Raw genomic sequence first — 19,031 nt, forward strand, 5'->3', positions numbered from 1 at the left:
AACAAGAACAGGAAGAAAGGGAAGAATCAAAAAGATAAGGATAAATACTTGAACTATAGAAATCAGGCCAGATAAAGTTTTCTCATGTTTAAAAAAATGAAGGTATTTATCCAGGAATATGTAATAAATTATAGTCAAAATATATAAATATATACATACATATACATATGTATATGTATGTATATATATACATACATATATATGTATATGTATGTATATATATATAAATATATACACATATATAGATACGTATATATATACATACATATACACATATATATACGTATATATCTATCTATAATTTTTGGTTTTGATGATGAATCTTATCCTTCTAGCCAAAATACAGGTACAACTGAGGGCTGTGGACCTTAAGGCATTGTAACTGGTTCTACAAGGTAGACCTTACAGTCCTATGATTTGTGTCACTTCTTAAATATGTTTAATTTCTCAAATTTTGTATTTTAAAAATACTGAGGCATCTTATTACCTAAACATCCTCTATTTTATCTTTGTTGTAAGTCAAACTTTTAATTTTTTTTTTTTAATGTTTATTTTATTTTTGAGACAGAGAGAGACAGAGCATGAATGGGGGAGGGACAGAGAGAGAGGGAGACACAGAATCGGAAGCAGGCTCCAGGCTCTGAGCCACCAGCCCAGAGCCCGACGCGGGGCTCGAACTCACGAACCGTGAGATCGTGACCCGAGCTGAAGTCGGACGCTCAACCGACTGAGCCACCCAGGCGCCCCTCAAACTTTTAAAAATTCACTTTGAAATATAAAATGATATTTGCAACTTTATCCTCTTCCCAACTCTAGTACTGGACCTTGTTTAGTATAGGTGGATGCTTTTTAGCATTAAATACAATTTCTACTACCTCTCTAAAATGTATCATCATATTTTTCTAACGATATATGATTAAGAAAGTTAAATTTTAGTTTACTTTCATTCACTTTATTTGATAAGCAGGATCTCATACCTTTTCACCATCTTGCTTTTCCAGACGTGCCTGGGTTTCTGGTGCAGGCCGAGCATCCTTATCACTACTTTCGTCCTCAAATTCAATCACACTTTGTTCGGGTTCTTCTTCCAGGAATTCTTCTGAGCTCTCTGATGTACGTACAGTAGACTCCAATCTAGAAAAGAAAAAACATTCTTACTGGTTTTATTAAGGATGAATATAAACTTTCAGGAGTCTGTTAATCAAGTAACACTTTAAAGAATCAACTAAGTGTTGTTCAGTCAACAACTTCCGGTCCAAAGGCAGTCTCCTCTTCTTACAAACTTAGCTTCTTTCCTACCTTGTTCTCCGGTTTGAGTGGTAACGTCACCATCTCCTCAAGCATGTAAGCTAAATCCTTCTCTTACTCTCTACCCATTTATGAAAAACAAAATTTGGCCCAGGAAGAAGTAGTTGTAAGGGAAACGAGCTCGCGGCTCTCTGGCTTCTGAGGCTTCAGGTCTGTAGGAGAGAGGAGGCAACTAGTGAGTAGTATCCACCGCAGCTGGTCCTCGGCGACTCTCCTGTCGACCTCCACACATCGTACCTGCCGCCACTGTTGGTTGGAGCATTTGACATGGTGCAGCCAAGAAATGGTTATGGAGAAGCCCAGTCTGCTGCTCATACAGTGGGAGTTTGTGAGGTAGTATTATACTTTGCAGCATAAAGCTCCAGAATATTTACGCAGGTTTTACGGAAGGAATTCTTCCTATGTTCATGCTGGAGTACATGCTAGCAGAAACCCCAGGAGGCTGCTTATGGCCAAAACGATATACAACACAAAGTATTATCTCTGAACTTCAGTGAGTATCATACTAAAATTCATCACGTGGATGCTCATGCAACCTTGAGATCGAGTAGCCGTCCAGGTCACAGGTTGGCTATAGGACAGCCAGAGAGGAAGTTTATACAGACCTTGGATCCAGCTCCTGAAGGATCTGTTCCAAGTAAGTTTATGTTCACAATGATGTGTTTCATTATACAGATGAACTATTTGGTGATTCTGAATCAGAACTCAATGAAGGATCAGGAGATGAGGTAAAAAGAGAGACGAGAAGAAAGGCAACCATCCCCAGAACCTGTGTAAGAAAATGCTGATAGCGGTTACTATGAAGCTCAGCCCGTGGCTAATGGCAGAGAGGAGCCTTTGGAAGAGTCCTCTCATGAACTTGAGCCAGAATCTCAAACAAAGACTGAAGAACTAAAGCCACAAGTGCAAGAGAAGAACTTAGAAGAATTAGAGGAGAAGTCTACTTCTCCTCCTCCTTGCTGAACCTGTGTCTCTGCCACAGGAACCATCAAAGCCACCAGTTGAAGCTAAACCAGTTCAGTCTCAGCCACGTTGCGTGCATGAACAACGACCCTAGAGGTACAACCCTGGTCTCCCTCCTAGAGGACCAAGACCAGGCAGAAGAGATGCTGAACAGAGTGAATCTGACAACTGTAGAATAATTTGCTATCCACGCAGTCATCAAATTTTTGTTGATAACCTCCCACATGATATTGATGAAAATTAACAAAGTTCTTCATGAGTTTTGTAAACACTGTGGAACTGCGCATCAATACCAAGGGTTTTGGGAGAAAGCTTCCAAACTTTGTGGGTTTTGATGACTCTGAACCAGTTCAGAGAATCGTAACTGCAAAACCAATTATGTTTTCAGGGGAAGTACATTTAAATGTGGAAGAGAAAAAAAACAAGAGCTGCAAGAGAGCAAGAAACCAGAGGTGGCGGTTACGATCGCAGGGATATTAGGCGCAATGATCGAGGTCCTGGTGGTCCACATGGAATAGTGGGTGGTGGAATGATGCATGACCAAGTTGGAAGAGGACCTCCTCCAAGAGGTGGCATGGCACAGAAACTAGGCTCTGGAGGAGGAACCGGGCAAATGGAAAGCTGCTTCACAGGACAACGTCACGGAAGCTCCCGTTGCCAGTCTCAGCAGTGGTACGTTATGCATCATGTTTGCATTCTTGTTAATTTTTCTTTTTCTTTGGCTTTGGAATGTGACGGCCTTTTTGATCATTTTTTGATGTGAAAAGCATCCTCTATCAGTTAAATTGAGGTGGACATTATTTCCCCAATCCCATAATAGGATTCACACTGTTAATTTATAAATCTAGACTTGGAGAATTAAGGGCTGAGATATGACCGTATCTTAAACTATCTACAACAAAACGAACTTAACAGGACATGCCCAACTGAATTCAGGTCCTCTGAGTCAAAAAAAAATCCTCTGCTGCACATTTTAAGTGTTAATGTTTCTGCCTACTAATGTTGGAAACACAAACAATGCAATTTGTGCAACTGGAGAATCTTGTCTTTTTTCTTGGCTCCCCCCAAAAATACAACCGAACAGAAACTTGTTACGCACTCATCAAAAGGCACTGATGCTCACTCTGACTTCATTAACATGGACATCTGCAACAGGAGGCAACAGGGGGAAAAAAATCTTTCCTCTCTCTTTCCAGGAGAGAATAGTCTGTGAAGTGATGAGGGCATTTTATCTGCTTGCTGTGACCAGCGTGTGTACACATAAACCTTAGCAAGACTACAAGTACATTCCAGAAGGAATATAGTTATGAACCAAATAACAAAAGAAGAACTTTAAATGCTATCGTCTTGAACACTAGACCAGATTTAATAGCTCCATATCTAAGATTTTTCCACCTACCCCTTTTCAGTACAGGGATGGCTGGCTGCCCAACACATTACTCGTCCCCTTTCTCCTCTCTTTAAACTGTGTACAGTGAAAATGGTCTTTACTGTGTTTTTGTTCTCTGGTAATGTAATAAGCATGATGGTGCCCTTCTATTAATACATCAGTCTTGCTGGTAATTCTGTACAGAATAGTGTATGAACTGCTGTGCTGCAAAGCCAAACAGCTGCAAAATGTTGAAAAATCACTGAAGTATATAAAAACTGCAGTATCTTCAAAATCAGTAAAATTGACTAGCACATTAAAAAGAAAAGAAAAGCAAAATTCCACAATAATTCTGGGATGTTCAATTTAAAATGCACAGCTATGTTCCCTTCTAAAAAAAGTATTACATCAAAATACTGCTAAGAAAACTGTAATTAATCTAACCTCTTACCTTTTCACAAATTACTAGCCTCAAATATTTAATTATATATGCCTTGAACATAAATTTTTCACAAAAATAAACCATTTACATAATTACTCAACTATTCCAATTTAAAATTATTTACATAATGAAATCAGCAGAGGTACAGAATTTTCTACTCAAGTAAAATAATTTCACAGATGCAAAGGCAAAATTATGAATGGTTAACTCAGAAACAGCAGGTAGAACTAAGACAAAAATCTAGTTTTACTAAAAATTTGAAATCTTGCTTTATGATTCCAAGGAAGATAAAGGATAAAGTTTTAACCCGAGGGTTCTGTTGATTCAGCTGGCTATTAAGTTCCTAGAGGGGTTGACTGAACTTAACCACTTATGGTTATCGCTAACTTGCGTTACATCCAATAACCCAGTAAAATAAATCAGTTATAAAATAAAACTTAAGGTTTTTAAAAAAACTAAACCTCAGCATTACTAAAAACTACAGCTACTGGGGCACCTGGTGGCTCAGCTGGTTAAGCTTCCTACTCTTGATCTCATCATCTTGAGTTCAAACCCCATGTTGGGCTCCACACTGGCTATGGAGCCTACTTTAGAAACAAAACAAAACAAAACAAAACAAAACAAAAAACTACAGCTACTGGCAGAGCTGGTGATAACGACTCATTTGGGATAATATAATCACTAGAAAATTCTCTTGGATTTTCACACGTTATGTGTGGCTTATTTTACTCTTACTATCAACTTCTCACTGTAACATGTCAAAGTGACACCACTGGTAACTGTAATCAGTAATCCTTAGAAGAATTCAAATACAGACTCTTACACCAAGGTTATGTGTATGCAAACAAGGTAATAATAGACTCCACCTTAAATACTAAATACTAATTACATGAAAATAAGAATAACCAAATAATAAGAGTAAAATAAACAGTACTTGTTTATTGAAGCTGCAGGTGAAGTCTGGGGAGTCTTTTCATCTTCCCCTTGCGAACTACTAAATTCAGAATCCTGAAATCGCTTTCCAATCTTTGGCCGCTTTAGATGACTACTTCGAGTACGAGTGGAAACCGGTGTTTTATCATGACCTGAGAAAAAACCAGCAAAACTACAGTTAATTCATTATGTCTTGAAAGGATTACCTGTTACACTACACAGAAATTTAAGAACTATGCTAGCTTACATATATTACCCCCCCAATTACACATTTCTTTCTCTCCTATCAGGCTAAGAAACAATGCCAATGTCTTTTTCTAAATTATGAAATAACTTTGCGTTATTCATTCCTCACATTTCTATATTGCTCTGGGCTGTGCAATATATTTTGCATTTTCATTTATATTCTCTCCCGATAATCTTGGGAAATAAATAAGGTAGGTATCACTCTCCCGATTTTACTGGTAAGGAAATGAGGAAAAGGGTGGTGTGATAGCTTGCTCCGTTCACACAGCAAGACCAGTGGTAGTGGTGGCATTAGAACTCAGCTCTAAGTTTAACAGATGACCATACGGGAAGAGAAGGAAAAATAAGATACAAACAGAAAGGGAGGCAAACCATAAGTGACTCTTAAATACAGAGAACAAACTAAGGGTTAATGGGGGGATTGGAGGAGAGGGGGAAATGGGTGAAAGGCATTGAGGAGGGCACTTGTTAGGATGATCACTGGATATTGTATGTAAGTGATGAATCATGGGAATCTACTCCTAAAGCCAAGACTACACAGTATGTTGGCTAAATGGACAATAAAAACAAAACAAAACAAAACAAACCTCACCTCTAGATCTTAGGTAAGTCTTCATTTACTCTAAGGGACATCCCCTCCCCCTAAATTCTTGTGTCTCACATACTGGTAAATCAGCTGAATTTCTTACCTTCAGAAGTACTTGCAAAGGCATCTTTTAGAGAGTCAATCTAAAACAGAGATACAGATTAAAGGCAAAACTTTTAGATCAGTTTTTCTCCCTATGAATCTACTTCACTCCGTGTCAAAGAAAACCTTTTGAAACATTTTTCAAGTAGTACTTTTTGTACTATTCATCAATTAAGGATACCTACTTAAGAAATTAAAAGGCTACATCATAGCCTCAGGTTATGAGGCTGAGCACTTACCAAGCCATCTAGTATGTTCCAATGCGACACACAGGAGTTTCCTAGTGTTCTGTCCTCAACTACGTATGTAGTTTACATACATAAAATACGTATGTCCAACCAACTTCAGAATTAACCTGTTCCAAACTGAACTCTTACCTTTTCCCAACATTATTCTCTATCTTGGTTAATGGCAATAACAATTCAGTCAGCCATTCTAGCCAAAAACCTGAGGGGGTAATGACTTCCTAACCCTCATTCAGCGAACCCCAAAGCCAGTCAATTCTGACTCTAACGAATCTCTCAAAACTGTCCCCTCCTTTGTATTACCAAAGCTTTAGTTCATGCCTTTATCATCTTGAATGAGAACTAGTCCAATAGCCTCATCTCTGCTATCCCTCATTCTAACCACATGCTCTGTAACTCCCTCCAATCTAATGAAAGAAAAGCTTCCAAATCATAAATTGTGCCCACTCTCTTACTTTAAAAACAAAAACAAACAAAAAAAATTTAATGGTTTATCACGGCCTAGAATACAAACCTCTCAACCTCTTCGAAACCGAATGCCTCTTACATACCAAACAGGCCATTTTCTTTCACATCTCTCCTTTTTACATGCTCGCCTTTAGAAAGCTCTAACCTTTGGCACAAAACTCCCACCTACCCTTTCCAAGTCAGCTTGGTTGCTACTTTACCTATTCCACTCCTTGGGCAGAATCAGTCATACTCTGCTATGTACCTTCAATCATTTGCTATATGCTCTATTAAGGCAATTGTAATCCTGTAGTTTATTTCCTTATTTAACAGTTTCCAATAACGGACCATCTACTTCCTCCCATGCTTGTAAGAACCATATTTTTGTACATCCGGTGCTTGCCACAGCATCTACTTTATTAGACCAACTACTGTTCATTTTTTATCACACACTTGCTGAAACCCTACAACAAAGTAGGCACAGAGACTTTAAGGCCTATTGATAGGACACAAACAAGGGTAAACTGTGACAGATGACTAGACAAAAATCCAGTCTTCAAGAAACCTGCAGTTCAACTAGACAAGGTAAAGACACAAATAAAGATCAATAAATAAAAGATACAAAAAGTGTAAGAGAAATACATGTAATGTTTTATGTCCCAAAATAGGAAAAACCAAGTAGAAATACCATCACCACCTAAAGAATAAATCATGTATTGATCACTTCACAGTGTATATCAAAACATCAAGTATACAACTTGTCAAAATGTGGACAATTTTTGTCAATTATACCTCCATAAAGCTAAAAAAATGTAGATCAAATAAACAAACAAGACCACTTTCCCATGTGGTTATTGATAAAAAGCGAGATTAAAAATAGTTTAATGTGAGAAATATTTTCCTTGAACTAATTAAAATCTTAATGTAATCTGAGTAAGAATTTCTAAAACCAAAGAAAATCCCATTTATGCTGCCAACCTTGTGATATGGTTTAATATATATTCTCATTTACACAACCCATTTATAAGTATTTGGCTTATTATTAAAGTAAATCATTGTATAGGAAGAGATTTTTTCTACATTCACTGACTGGTTTTATGTCTGAAAAACAGACATAAAATGTATACATACATTTATAAGTATTTGGCTTATTATTAAAGTAAATCATTGTATAGGAAGAGATTTTTTTCTACATTCACTGACTGGTTTTATGTCTGAAAAACAGTACATAAATCTGAGTATATCTGAGGAATCTGGACCACAATATAATCGAACCCAGGCTTATCATGAAGTTTGAAGTTCCAAATGTAGAAAAAATTAAAACTCCTTATATGTAATTATATTATTTATGTTATCTTTAAAAATGTTTCAGGGCACCTAGGTGGCTTAGTCAGTTAAGCATCCAACTCTTGATCTCGGCTCAGGTCGTGGTCTCATGGTTTGTGAGACTGAGCCCCGCGCTGACCACACGAAACGTGTTTGGGATTCTCTCCCTCTCTCTGTCCCTCCCCGCTTGAGCACACGCTCTCCCTCTCTCTATCTCAAAATAAGTATATAAACAACAAAAAATGTTTCAAAAATGTTCGGTCAACACTCATGCTAATTAAGGCAGGAATACAGGGCACAAATAATTCCCCAAAGCACTTGTCCCTAAAAGGTTACCTAGTATTTGCAAAGTGCACTACATTCCACAAAGACGTAGCGTATATAGCCTCAAACTTCCCACAATAACTTCACAACTTTTAACCTACAACTAATATCACTTCTAAAAATTCATCCATGCCTCAAACTTCCCAAAGTAACTTCATAACCTTTGACCTACAACTAGTATCACTTCTAAAAATTTATCCCTGCAAGGAAAGCATTACATAGGCAGAAAGATACATGTATAAATGTGTTCACTGCTGGGCCACTTATGTATGTAAAAAACTTAAGTATATAATATGTTAAAGAAATAAACAATAATATTTCCATATACTAGAATAGTACGCTGCTACTGAATAATCATGTTTTAAACAGTAATGCCATGGGAAATACTTGCAACACCATGTTAATGGAGAAAAACAGAAGCAGCACAACAGAAAACAAAAATGTACACAAATACATGTTTTGTAATATATATGAAATACAAATACAAAAGTGTTCACAGTTGCTGTATCTAGGGTAGTGGAATTACAAATTTTTATTTTACTTTGTATTATTGTGTGTGTATTCCAAATTATTCTTCAAGGAAAATTAAGTCCTTAGTAACCAACTAACAGGAAATACCAAGAAAACGAGCACCGTAAAAATTACGTAAGTTTGGTGAATGAACTGTAACATTTACAAAATCAAATATTAGCTGCATCTAGTTTAAAGAAACAGAAAAATCATTTCCTACAATAAACATACAGTGTACCTACAGTTAGCTGCATCTCACTAGACTGATTGTCTTCAGTTTCTGCTTCATATTCTGGAACAGATGCAAGACCATATTCTCCAGACATGGGTCTTTTGGCTTCATTTTGAGAAACTGCTGTGTATAGAAGAATTTTAAAAATTGTAACCCAATCAGTATTTGGTTTTAACTGTAGCACTGTTTGTACTGATTTTCACAAGAGCCCTGAAGAGCATCCTGAACAGAGGGTGTTGAAAATCTAGGTGTGGAACATCTCCTTCATCAGTAACTTACAATGAAACCTTGAAATCACAAAAAGTATTAGTTACCTGTATTTAGTGACTATGAGGAAAGTGACTATTAGGAGGACTATGAGATTGGGAATTACCCTTTGATCCCTTGATGCCTATTCTATGCTGATATCTGGGTTTACTTCTTACCTACCAATACCTGCCAGAATGTTAGATTCTTACGGGCTATTATTCTAGGTCCTCTTATTATTAGTAACCCAAATGTTAATACATAACAAAAATTCAAACTTTAGAAAAGAGGGTCTGTTACTAGAGAGGTCACATTACAATATACAATAACTCTGGACTGTAAGACACAACCATCAATAGGCACTTTTTTAAGCTGGACATGTGTTCAAACTGAAAACCTGTAATTCTTACCAGTAATTTTAAGCGTTTCTCTCTGTAATGCTCTGGTGACTGGTATTCGCTGGTACCAGTGTCCAACACCTTCAACTTCCCAGAGGAGTTCATGATCTCCTGGATACTTTTCAAAGTACTGCTTGCAAGCTGAAAAATACATTTAGAATTTTCTAGAAATCCCTGATATCAATTGTTTTGGAAAACAGAAAGAAGAGAAAGCTGCTACACTCACTTAAAAATGCTAAGGCAACTCAAGAAAATCACACAGCAGTCTCACTTATGAAAACTTTAACATGATCAAAAAATAAAAACCCTGATAAAAGATACGTTTCTAAAAAAAAAAAAAAAAAGATGCGTTTCTAGTAAGAAGTTGCTACAGCCAAGGTCAAAGAGGTTTTTGCCTGCTTTCTCCAATAGTATTTTGATGGCTTCCTGTCTTACATTTAGGTCTTTCATTCATTTTGAGTTTATTTTTGTGTATGCTGTGAGAGAGTGGTTCAGGTTCATTCTTCTGTATGTGGCTGTCCAGTTTTCCCAACTGGAAAAGTTGCTAAAGAAACTCTTGCTAAAGAAACTGTTTTTTCCCATTGGATATTCCTTCCTGCTTCATCAAAGATTAGTTGGTCATAGGTCTGTGAGTCCATTTCTGGGTTCTCGAATCTGTTCCATTGATCTGTGTGCCTGTTTTTGTGGCAGTACCATGACGGCAGCTTTGTAATACATCTTGAAGTCCAGAATTATGATGCCTCCAGCTTTGGTTTTGTTTTTCAACATTACTTTCGCTGTTTGGGTCTTTTCTGGTTTTAGAATGGTTTGTTCTAGCTCTGTGAAGAATGCTGGCGTTATTTTGATAGGAATTGCATTGAATGTGTAGATTGCTTTGGGTAGTATAGACACTTTAACAATATTTGTTCTTCCAAATCCATGAGTATGGAATGTTTTTCCATTTCTTTTCTTCTATTTCTTTCATGAGCTTTCTATAGCTTTCAGCATAAAGATCTTGTACCTCTTTGGTTAGGTTCATTCCTAGGTACCTCATGGTTTTTCGTGCATTTGTAACTGGGATGGATTCCTTGATTTCTCTTTCTGCTGCTTCATTATTGGTGTATAGAAATGCAACCAATTTCTGTACATTGATTTTATATCCTGCAACTTTGCTGAATTCATGTATCAGTTCTAGCAGTCTTTTGATGCGGTCTTTCATGTTCTCCACATAGAGTATCATGTCATCTAGAAGAGTGAAAGTTTTGACTTCTTCCTTGCTGATCTGGATGCCTTTTATTTCTTTTTGTTGTCTGATTGCTAAGGCTAGGATTTCCAACACTAGGCTGAAAAACAATGGTGAGAGTGGACATCCCTGTCGTGTTCCTGGCCTTAGAGGGAAAGTTCTCAGTTTTTCCCTATTGAGGGTATTAGCTGTGGGTCTTTTGTCTATGGCCTGTATGATCTCGAGGTATGTTCCTTCTGTCCCTACTTTGATGGCTTTTATCAAAAAAGGATGCTATAATTTGTCAAATGCTTTTTCTGAATCTATGGAGAGGATCATCTGGTACTTATCAGTTTTGTTCATTAATGTGATATATCACATTGGTTGATGTGCAGATTTTGAACCAGCCCTGCAGCCCAAGAATAAATTCCACTGGATTGTGGTGAATCATTCTTTTAATGTATTGTTGAATTTGATTTGCTAGTATCTTGTTGAGAATTTTTGCATGCATTTTCATCAGGGAAATCTGTAATTCTCCTTTTTAGTGGGGTCTTTGGTTTTGGAATTAAGAGAATGCTGGCCTCATAGAATGAGTTTGGAAGTTTTCCTTTCCATTTCTATTTTTTGGAACAGCTTCAAAACAATAGGTATTAACTCTTCTTTGAATGTTTGGTAGAACTCCCTTGGGAAGCCATCCAGCTCTGGACTCTGGCTTGTTGGGAGAGTTTTGATTAATGATTCCAATTCTTTGGAAGACTTATTATTGTATTTATTTCTGCAGTGTTGGTTGTGATCTCTCCTCTTTCATTCGTCCACAGAAACTTCTTACTAGACATGTCTCCAGAAGTAAGGGAAACAAAAGCAAAAATGAACTATTGGGACCTCATCAAGATAAAAAGCTTCTGCACAGCCAAGGAAACAATCAACAGAAATAAAAGGCAGCCTATGGAATGGGAGAAGATATCTGCAAATGGCTTATCAGATACAAGGCTAGTATCCAAAATCTATAACGAACTTATCAAACTCCATACCCCCAAAAAAACAAATAATCCAGTGAAGAAATGGGCAAAAGACATCAACAGACACTTCTCCAAAGAAGACATCCAGATGACTAAGAGACACAGGAAAAAATGCTCAACATCATCAGAGAAATACATATCAAAACCACAATGAGCTACCATGTCACATCTGTCAAATGGCTAATATTAACAAATCAGGAAACAAGAGATGTTGGCGAGGATGTGGCAGAAGGGGAATCCTTTTGCACTGCTGGTGGGAATGCAAAGTGGGGCAGCCACTCTGGAAAACAGCACGGGGGTTCTTCAAAAAATTAAAAATAAAACTACCCTGTGACCCAGCAAGTGCACTACTAGGTATTTAGCCAAGGATACAGAAATGCTGATTCAAAGGGGCACATACACCTTTCAAATGCACCCCAATGTTTACAGCAGCACTATCAACAATAGCCAAATGACGGAAAGAGCCCAAATGCCCACTGACTGGTGAATGGATAAAGAAGGTGTACACACACACACACACACACACACACACACACACACACACACTGGAATACTACTCAGCAATGAAAAGAATGAAATCTTGCCATTTACAACAACGTAGATGGAACCAGAGTTTATTATGCTAAGCAAAATAAGTCAGATAAAGATAAATATCACATGATATCACTCATATGTGGAATTTAAGAGACAAAACAGATGAACATGGGGAAGGGAAGCAAAAATAAGATAAAAACAGAGAGGGAGAGACAAACGATAAGAGACTCTCAAATACAGAGAACTGAGGACTGGTGGAGGGGTGCTGGGAGGGGGGAATGGGCCAAATGGGGGATGGGCATTAAGGAGGGCACTCGTTGGGATGACCCCTGGGTATTATATGTAACGGATGAATCACTAAATTCTACTTCTGAAACCACTGTTACACTGTATGTTAACTAGGATTTAAATAAAATTTAAAAATAAAAATAAAACAGTAGAAATAGAAAAAATGAGAAAACAATGCCTCACCGCCCCCCCCGCCAAAATAAGATGCACATCACTTAAGGAAAAAATTACTAAATGTTACTAGAGGGCATAAAATTAAAACAAAAGGATTATTAAACTCAACAGTGTAAAACCACCGATTATTCAGTAAATTCTATGCAATTTAAAACAAATTCCCAACAAGTTTATTTTTTAGGAAAACTTTTCAAGAACTCGATCCCAAATTCAAAATGAAAGAACAAAGGGTTAAGAAAGGATATGGAAGAAAAGGAGGGGGAAAAAATTGAAATACTAGGGGGAAACACCCACCAGGAAAAAACCACACATGCTTTAAAAACTTGGCAAATGATAGAGAAGGTATTACATCTCAGGGGGGAACAGATAAACTATCAAAATAGTAATGCTAGAACAAAAATCCATACAGAAGAAAATGAAAGTCAGATCTTGACCTCACATTGACACCATTCATATCATTAAATTCTAGATGGATTCTTAGACCTATTAAGAAAAGCAAAATGTTTAAAAGAAGACCTAACAGGAGGGCCCCTGCTAGCTCAGTCAGAAGAGCATGTGACTCTTGGTCTTGGGATCACCAGTCTGAGTCCCACGCTGGGTGCAGAGATTAAATAAAACTTTTAAAAAATACAAAAGAATAACAAATACAAAAGAAAACATAACAGAATACCTCTGGGACATTACAGCGCTAAACAATTTCTCATAAAAGATTAAAAAAATCACAATCCATAATGAAATATTATGATAAAGTTTAAAACTTTTATCAGCAACAATGCAACAGAACTTTCTACAATAATGGAAACATCTTGGGGGCGCCTGGGTGGCTCAGCTGGTTGAGTGTTTGACTTGGGCTCAGGTCATGATCTCGTGGTTTGTGAGCTCGAGCCCTGCATCGAGCTCTGTACTGACAGCTCAAAGCCTGGAGCCTGCTTTGGATTCTGTGTCTCCCTCTCTCTCTGCCCCTCCCCGACTTGTACTCTGTCTCTCTCAAAAATAAATAAAAATAAACATTAAAAAATGTTTTTAAAAAGTAATAATGGAAACGTCTTATGTCATCACAGTGAACACAGTAGCCACTACTAGTCCCATGAGGCTACTGAGGAACTGAATGTATAATCCCATTTAACTTTAACTAAATTGAAACTATATTTAATTTATATTAGTGACTGCTTTACTGGACATCATAGTTTTATATTAAAAACATACCATAAAGACAAAGATTAGGAGATCTTCAGAATAAAACAAAGGGTTAGTATTCTAAGCATATTTTAAATAAATCCTAAAATCGAATTAGATAAAATGATCCCAGAGAGAAATTGGTAGAGGCTATGAAAAGGTTATTCACACATAATGCAAACTGAAAGATCACTTAACAAAAGAAGGTAAACCTCACTAGCTGCCAAGGAAATGCAAGATGAAACAGTAAGACACCATTTTCACACCCATCAGATAATAAGAAGCATCCAAAGAATAAGGAAAATGGAAACTCCCACACTCTGCTGGTGTGAGAACAATTTTGCAATAGTTAGTAAAGTTGGAAAGATGTGTTTTATGCTCCAATTCTACTTCTGGATATGCACCCTAAAGACTCACACATATGCACAAGAAGTCATTTATAATATTCACTACAGGACTGTTTTTAAACAGGGGTGGGAGGTACAACCTAAGTGCCCATCACTAAGGGATAACATGAATAAAATAGTATGTATACAGTAAAATACTATGCAGCAACTACAACAAACTACAGCTATATGGATCAACATTGATAAATGTATAAAACAGATCAGTAAAAAAGCAAGTGAGTATAGGTGCAAAATGATGTCATTTATATGAAGTTTTAAAAACATACTGGAGCACCTGGGTGGCTCAGTCAGTTAAGCGTCCGATTTTGGTTCAGGTCATTATATCACAGTTCGTGAGTTTGAGCCCCACTTTGGGCTCTGTGCTGACAGCTCGGAGCCTGGAGCCTGCTTCAGATTCTGTGTCTCCCTCTCTCTCTGCCCCTCGCCCACTTGTACTCTGTCTCTCTCTCTGTCTCAAGAATAAATAAACTCAAAAAAAAAAAAAAAACTATTAAACAAAATGATACAGCCTCTGTGGGAAACAATTTGGCAAATCGTCAAAAAGTTAAACACAGAATTACTATATAACCCAACAATTCCACTCTCAGCTACATACCCAAAGAATAGAAAGCAGGGACTCAAACACATATCTATCTGTACACCAATGTGTATGGACAGCATTATTTATAGCAGCCAAAAGGTAAAACAATCCAAGTGTCATCAAAAGACGAATGGATGAATAAATGAAATGTGACATATTCACACAATAAAAATATACTCCGCCATATAAAAGGAATGAAATTTTGATATATGCTACAAGGATGGCCCTTAAACACTACGCTAAGGGAAATAACACAGACACAGAACATATACCGTATGATTCCACTTCTATGCAGTAACTAGAATAGGCAAATTCAGACAGAGAGTGAATGTGACTAATGCCACTGAATTGGATATACACAAATAGTTCAAATGACAAATATTATGTTATATACATTTTAGCCCCAAAAAACTTAAAATTTTTTTAAATAAAAAAGCAAGGGGCTCCTAGGTGGCTCAGTTGGTTATGCATTGAAATTCAGCTCAGGTCATGATCCCACAGTTCTTGAGTTCAAGCCTTGCTTCAGATGAGCCCAGCTTCTCTCTCTCTCTCCCCCTTCTCTGCCCCTTGTGGGATTCCCTCTCCCTCCCTCCCTCTCTACCCCTCACTCCCTTGAGCACGCTGTCTCTCAAAAATAAAAAAATAAATAGGGGCACCTGGGTGGCTCATTCGGTTAAGGGTCTGACTTCAGCTCAGGTCATGATCTCACGGTTTTTGAGTTTCAGCCCGTGTCAGGCTCTGTGCTGACAGCTCAGAGCCTGGAGACTGCTTAGGATTCTGAGTCTTCCTCTCTCTCTCTCTCTCTCTCTCTCTGCTGCTCCTCCCATCTTGCTCGCTCTCACGCGCGCTCTCTCCCTCAAAAATAAATAACACATTAAAAAATAAAAGAATTTCAGCTGCATATATTTTTTAAATAAATAAAATAGCAAACTAAATGATGCCTTACGGTGTTTATGGTCACAGATCTAAGTATGAAACTTAGAACAGGAAGGATATACACCAACTTCAGGAACACTATTATCACTGGGGAGAAAAGGAGAAGGGGGAATGGGATTACGGAGGGGTCCAAAGAGACGATCAACTGTATCTACAAGATTTTATTTAGTTCTCCCTACAAATTAATAAAAACAACAAGGCAAAACCTTAACAACTGTTAGTCTGGATAATGGATACATTGACACTAGGATACTATTGTCTCATTTGTTTTCCTGTATATTTGAAAATGTTTCTCACATTTTCTGGTTTTCAGTTTCTTCTATACCTATGAGAAAGAAGAGGCCAGAGAAAACAAGCACAAGAGGCCACAGTGATCATCTGTCTGAATTTAAATGACTAAGATAGTAGAGAATGCCTTACACAGTACGTATGAGGTCCGAAAGGAGTACTTTACAAAGGGTGACTAGACTTGAAGGTCCCAGTTCAGATTTGTCTGGCCAGAGTCAGAAAGAGAACTCTCACACTCAGGTCATTCAGCTAAATAATACAGAAGGTATGTGCCCACAAGAAAGAACATCTATCAACTAAGCAGCATTAGCTATTCCTTAACAAGTTTTGAAGACTTCTTCCTCTTACTGACATTCTATATGCAGCACTAATTTATTCAGCCTTGCAATAACATTCTTTTAAAGCATAAGCTTTATAATATGGACCCTACAATTCTCCACAGATATTCCCCAATGCTAAATGTCACCCAACTATTTTAACCTTCTTTGCCTCACAGAATCTTTTCACAGCCATTTATTCAGCACGTTCATTCCATGCAAAGAACTAGACCGAGTGGTGTTACAAAAGACATATCCATGGAATTTATGCACAACGAACTCAGCACCTAAACTGTTGTTAAAATAAAAACTCAGAAGAAATAGAAGATAAGGTACTTAGAAGGTACTTAAGAAGTATAAGAACACTACATGTAAAGCATCACAAGACTTAGAGGAGGAAAGATACATTTTTGTTGGGCAGCGATCAGGCAAGGCTTTCAGCCTGGGCCCTAACAAAGAGGCAGATTCTAGAAAACTCAAGATAATTAACTCTAGAGTTATTACGAATTTACTGATGTGGATGGGTACAAAATTAATACAAATCAGTATCTTTCATATTTATAACGACTAGTGAGAAGAAATAATGTAAGAAAACACAACATCTATAATAGCAACAAAAAAGATAAAATTCCTAAACATATACATTTTTTTCCTATGTTAGTTCTAAGAACTGTATGGAGAATATATACATGCTAACTGGTTTGAACAAAATCCTACAGTTGTACATATTACACAATAATAATATGTTGGATAGAAGAAAAACAACAGTCAATTCTCCATAAGCTAACATGTAAAGGTTTTGTTTTGACATTTTTAAAAATTCTAATTCCAGGGTAGTGAACATACAGTGTTAAATCAGTTTCAGGAGTACGACAGTTGAATGTATAGATTCACTTGGGCTGCTTATCCATAGTTTGGCTATTGTAAATAATGCTGCAATAAACACAGGGGTGTATATATTGCTTCTGATTAGTGTTTTAATAGCCTCTGGGTAAATACCCAGTAGTGTGATTACTAGATCATAAGGTAGTTCTATTTTTAATTTTTTTAATAACTCCATTCTGTTTACACAGTTTGCATCAGTTTGCATTCCCACCAACAGTGCAAGAGAGTTCCCCTTTCTTCACATCCTTGCCAAAATTGGTTGTTTCTGGAATTTAGCCACTCTGATAGGTATGAGGTGGTACCTCATTGTGGTTTTGATTTGCATTTCCCTAATGATGACTGATGTTGAGCATCTTTTTATGTGTCTGTTGTCCATCTGGACATCTTCTTTGGAGAAATGTCGGTTCATGTCTTCTGCCCACTGTAAATTGGATCATTTGTTTTTTCCGTGTTGAGTTGTATCAGTTCTTTACATATTTTATATACTACAACCCTTCACCAAATATGTCATTTGGAAGTATCTTCTCCCATTCTGCAGGCTGTCTTTTCATTCTCCTGTGTTATTTCCTTTGCTGTGCTGTGCAGCATCTTGTCATTCTGATGTAGCCCCAGAAGTTTATTTTTGCTTTTGTTTCCCCTGCCTCAGGAGACCTATCTTGAAGGATGTTGCTAAGATTGATGTCTGAGAAATTATTGCCTGTGTCCTTTTCTGGGATATTTATGGTTTCAGTTCTCACATTTAGGTCCTTGATCCATTTTGGGAGTATGGTGTATAAAGGGTCCAGTTCCATTCTTTTGCATGATGCTGTCCAGTTTTTCTAACACCACTTGTTGAAGAGAGTTTTTTCCCCATTGCACATTCTTGCCTCCTTTGTCAAAGATTAACCGACCATATAATTATGTGTTTATTTCTGGGCTTTCTATTCTGTTCTATTTGATCTACAGGTCTGTTTTTGTGCCAGTACCATACTGTATTGGTTACTACAGCTTTATAGTATATTTTGATATCTGGGACTGTGATACCTCCAGCTTTACTTTTCCTTTTTAAGGTTGCTGTGACTATCGGACGACTTTCATGGTTCCAGACAAATTTTACAATTGCCTGTTTTAGTCATGTGAAAAATGCTATTGGTATTTTGATAAGGATTGCATTTAAATCTGTAGATTGCTTTAGGTAGTATGGACATTTTAACAATATTTCTTCTTCCTGTCCATGAGCATGGAATGTCTTTCCATTTCTTTGTGTTGTCTTCAATTTCTTTCATCAGTGTTTTATAGTTTTCAGAGTGCAGATATTTCACCTCTTTGGTTAGGTTTATTCCTAGGTATTTTATTATTTTTGGTGCCATTGTAAATGGAATTATTTTCTTAATTTCTCTTTCTGCTGCTTCCTTATTAGTGTATAGAATTGCAACAGACTTCAGCAAACTGATTTTGTATCCTGCAACTTTACTGAATTCATTTATTAGTTCTAATAGTTTTGGTGTTTGTTTTTGTTTTTTGTTTTTTTAAGATTTTACTTTTAAGTAATCTCTACACCCATCATGAG

At 37.1% G+C, this 19,031-nt stretch overlaps 1 protein-coding gene and 1 pseudogene across 7 annotated transcripts in view; one reads left to right on the forward strand and one right to left on the reverse strand.

Annotated features, from left to right (window-relative positions):
• FAM169A (family with sequence similarity 169 member A) overlaps positions 1-19,031 on the reverse strand; it is a 97,408-nt gene that overhangs the window by 8,228 nt on the left and 70,149 nt on the right. For 6 of the 7 annotated variants that reach the window (XM_045495519.1, XM_045495534.1, XM_045495513.1 and 3 more), the window contains 5 exons: positions 9,690-9,818; positions 9,044-9,156; positions 5,951-5,990; positions 5,017-5,167; positions 978-1,134 (listed from right to left, as the gene is read on the reverse strand). In XM_045495519.1, coding sequence (XP_045351475.1) covers positions 978-1,134; positions 5,017-5,167; positions 5,951-5,990; positions 9,044-9,156; positions 9,690-9,818 — 590 coding nt within the window. The remainder of the gene's footprint in view (positions 1-977; positions 1,135-5,016; positions 5,168-5,950; positions 5,991-9,043; positions 9,157-9,689; positions 9,819-19,031) is intronic. The other variant, XM_045495563.1, reaches the window with a different exon arrangement.
• On the forward strand, positions 1,524-3,029 carry LOC123580097 (annotated as a pseudogene).

This window comes from Leopardus geoffroyi, chromosome A1 (assembly GCF_018350155.1).
Source record: "Leopardus geoffroyi isolate Oge1 chromosome A1, O.geoffroyi_Oge1_pat1.0, whole genome shotgun sequence".
Classification (NCBI taxonomy): Eukaryota; Metazoa; Chordata; class Mammalia; order Carnivora; family Felidae; genus Leopardus; species Leopardus geoffroyi.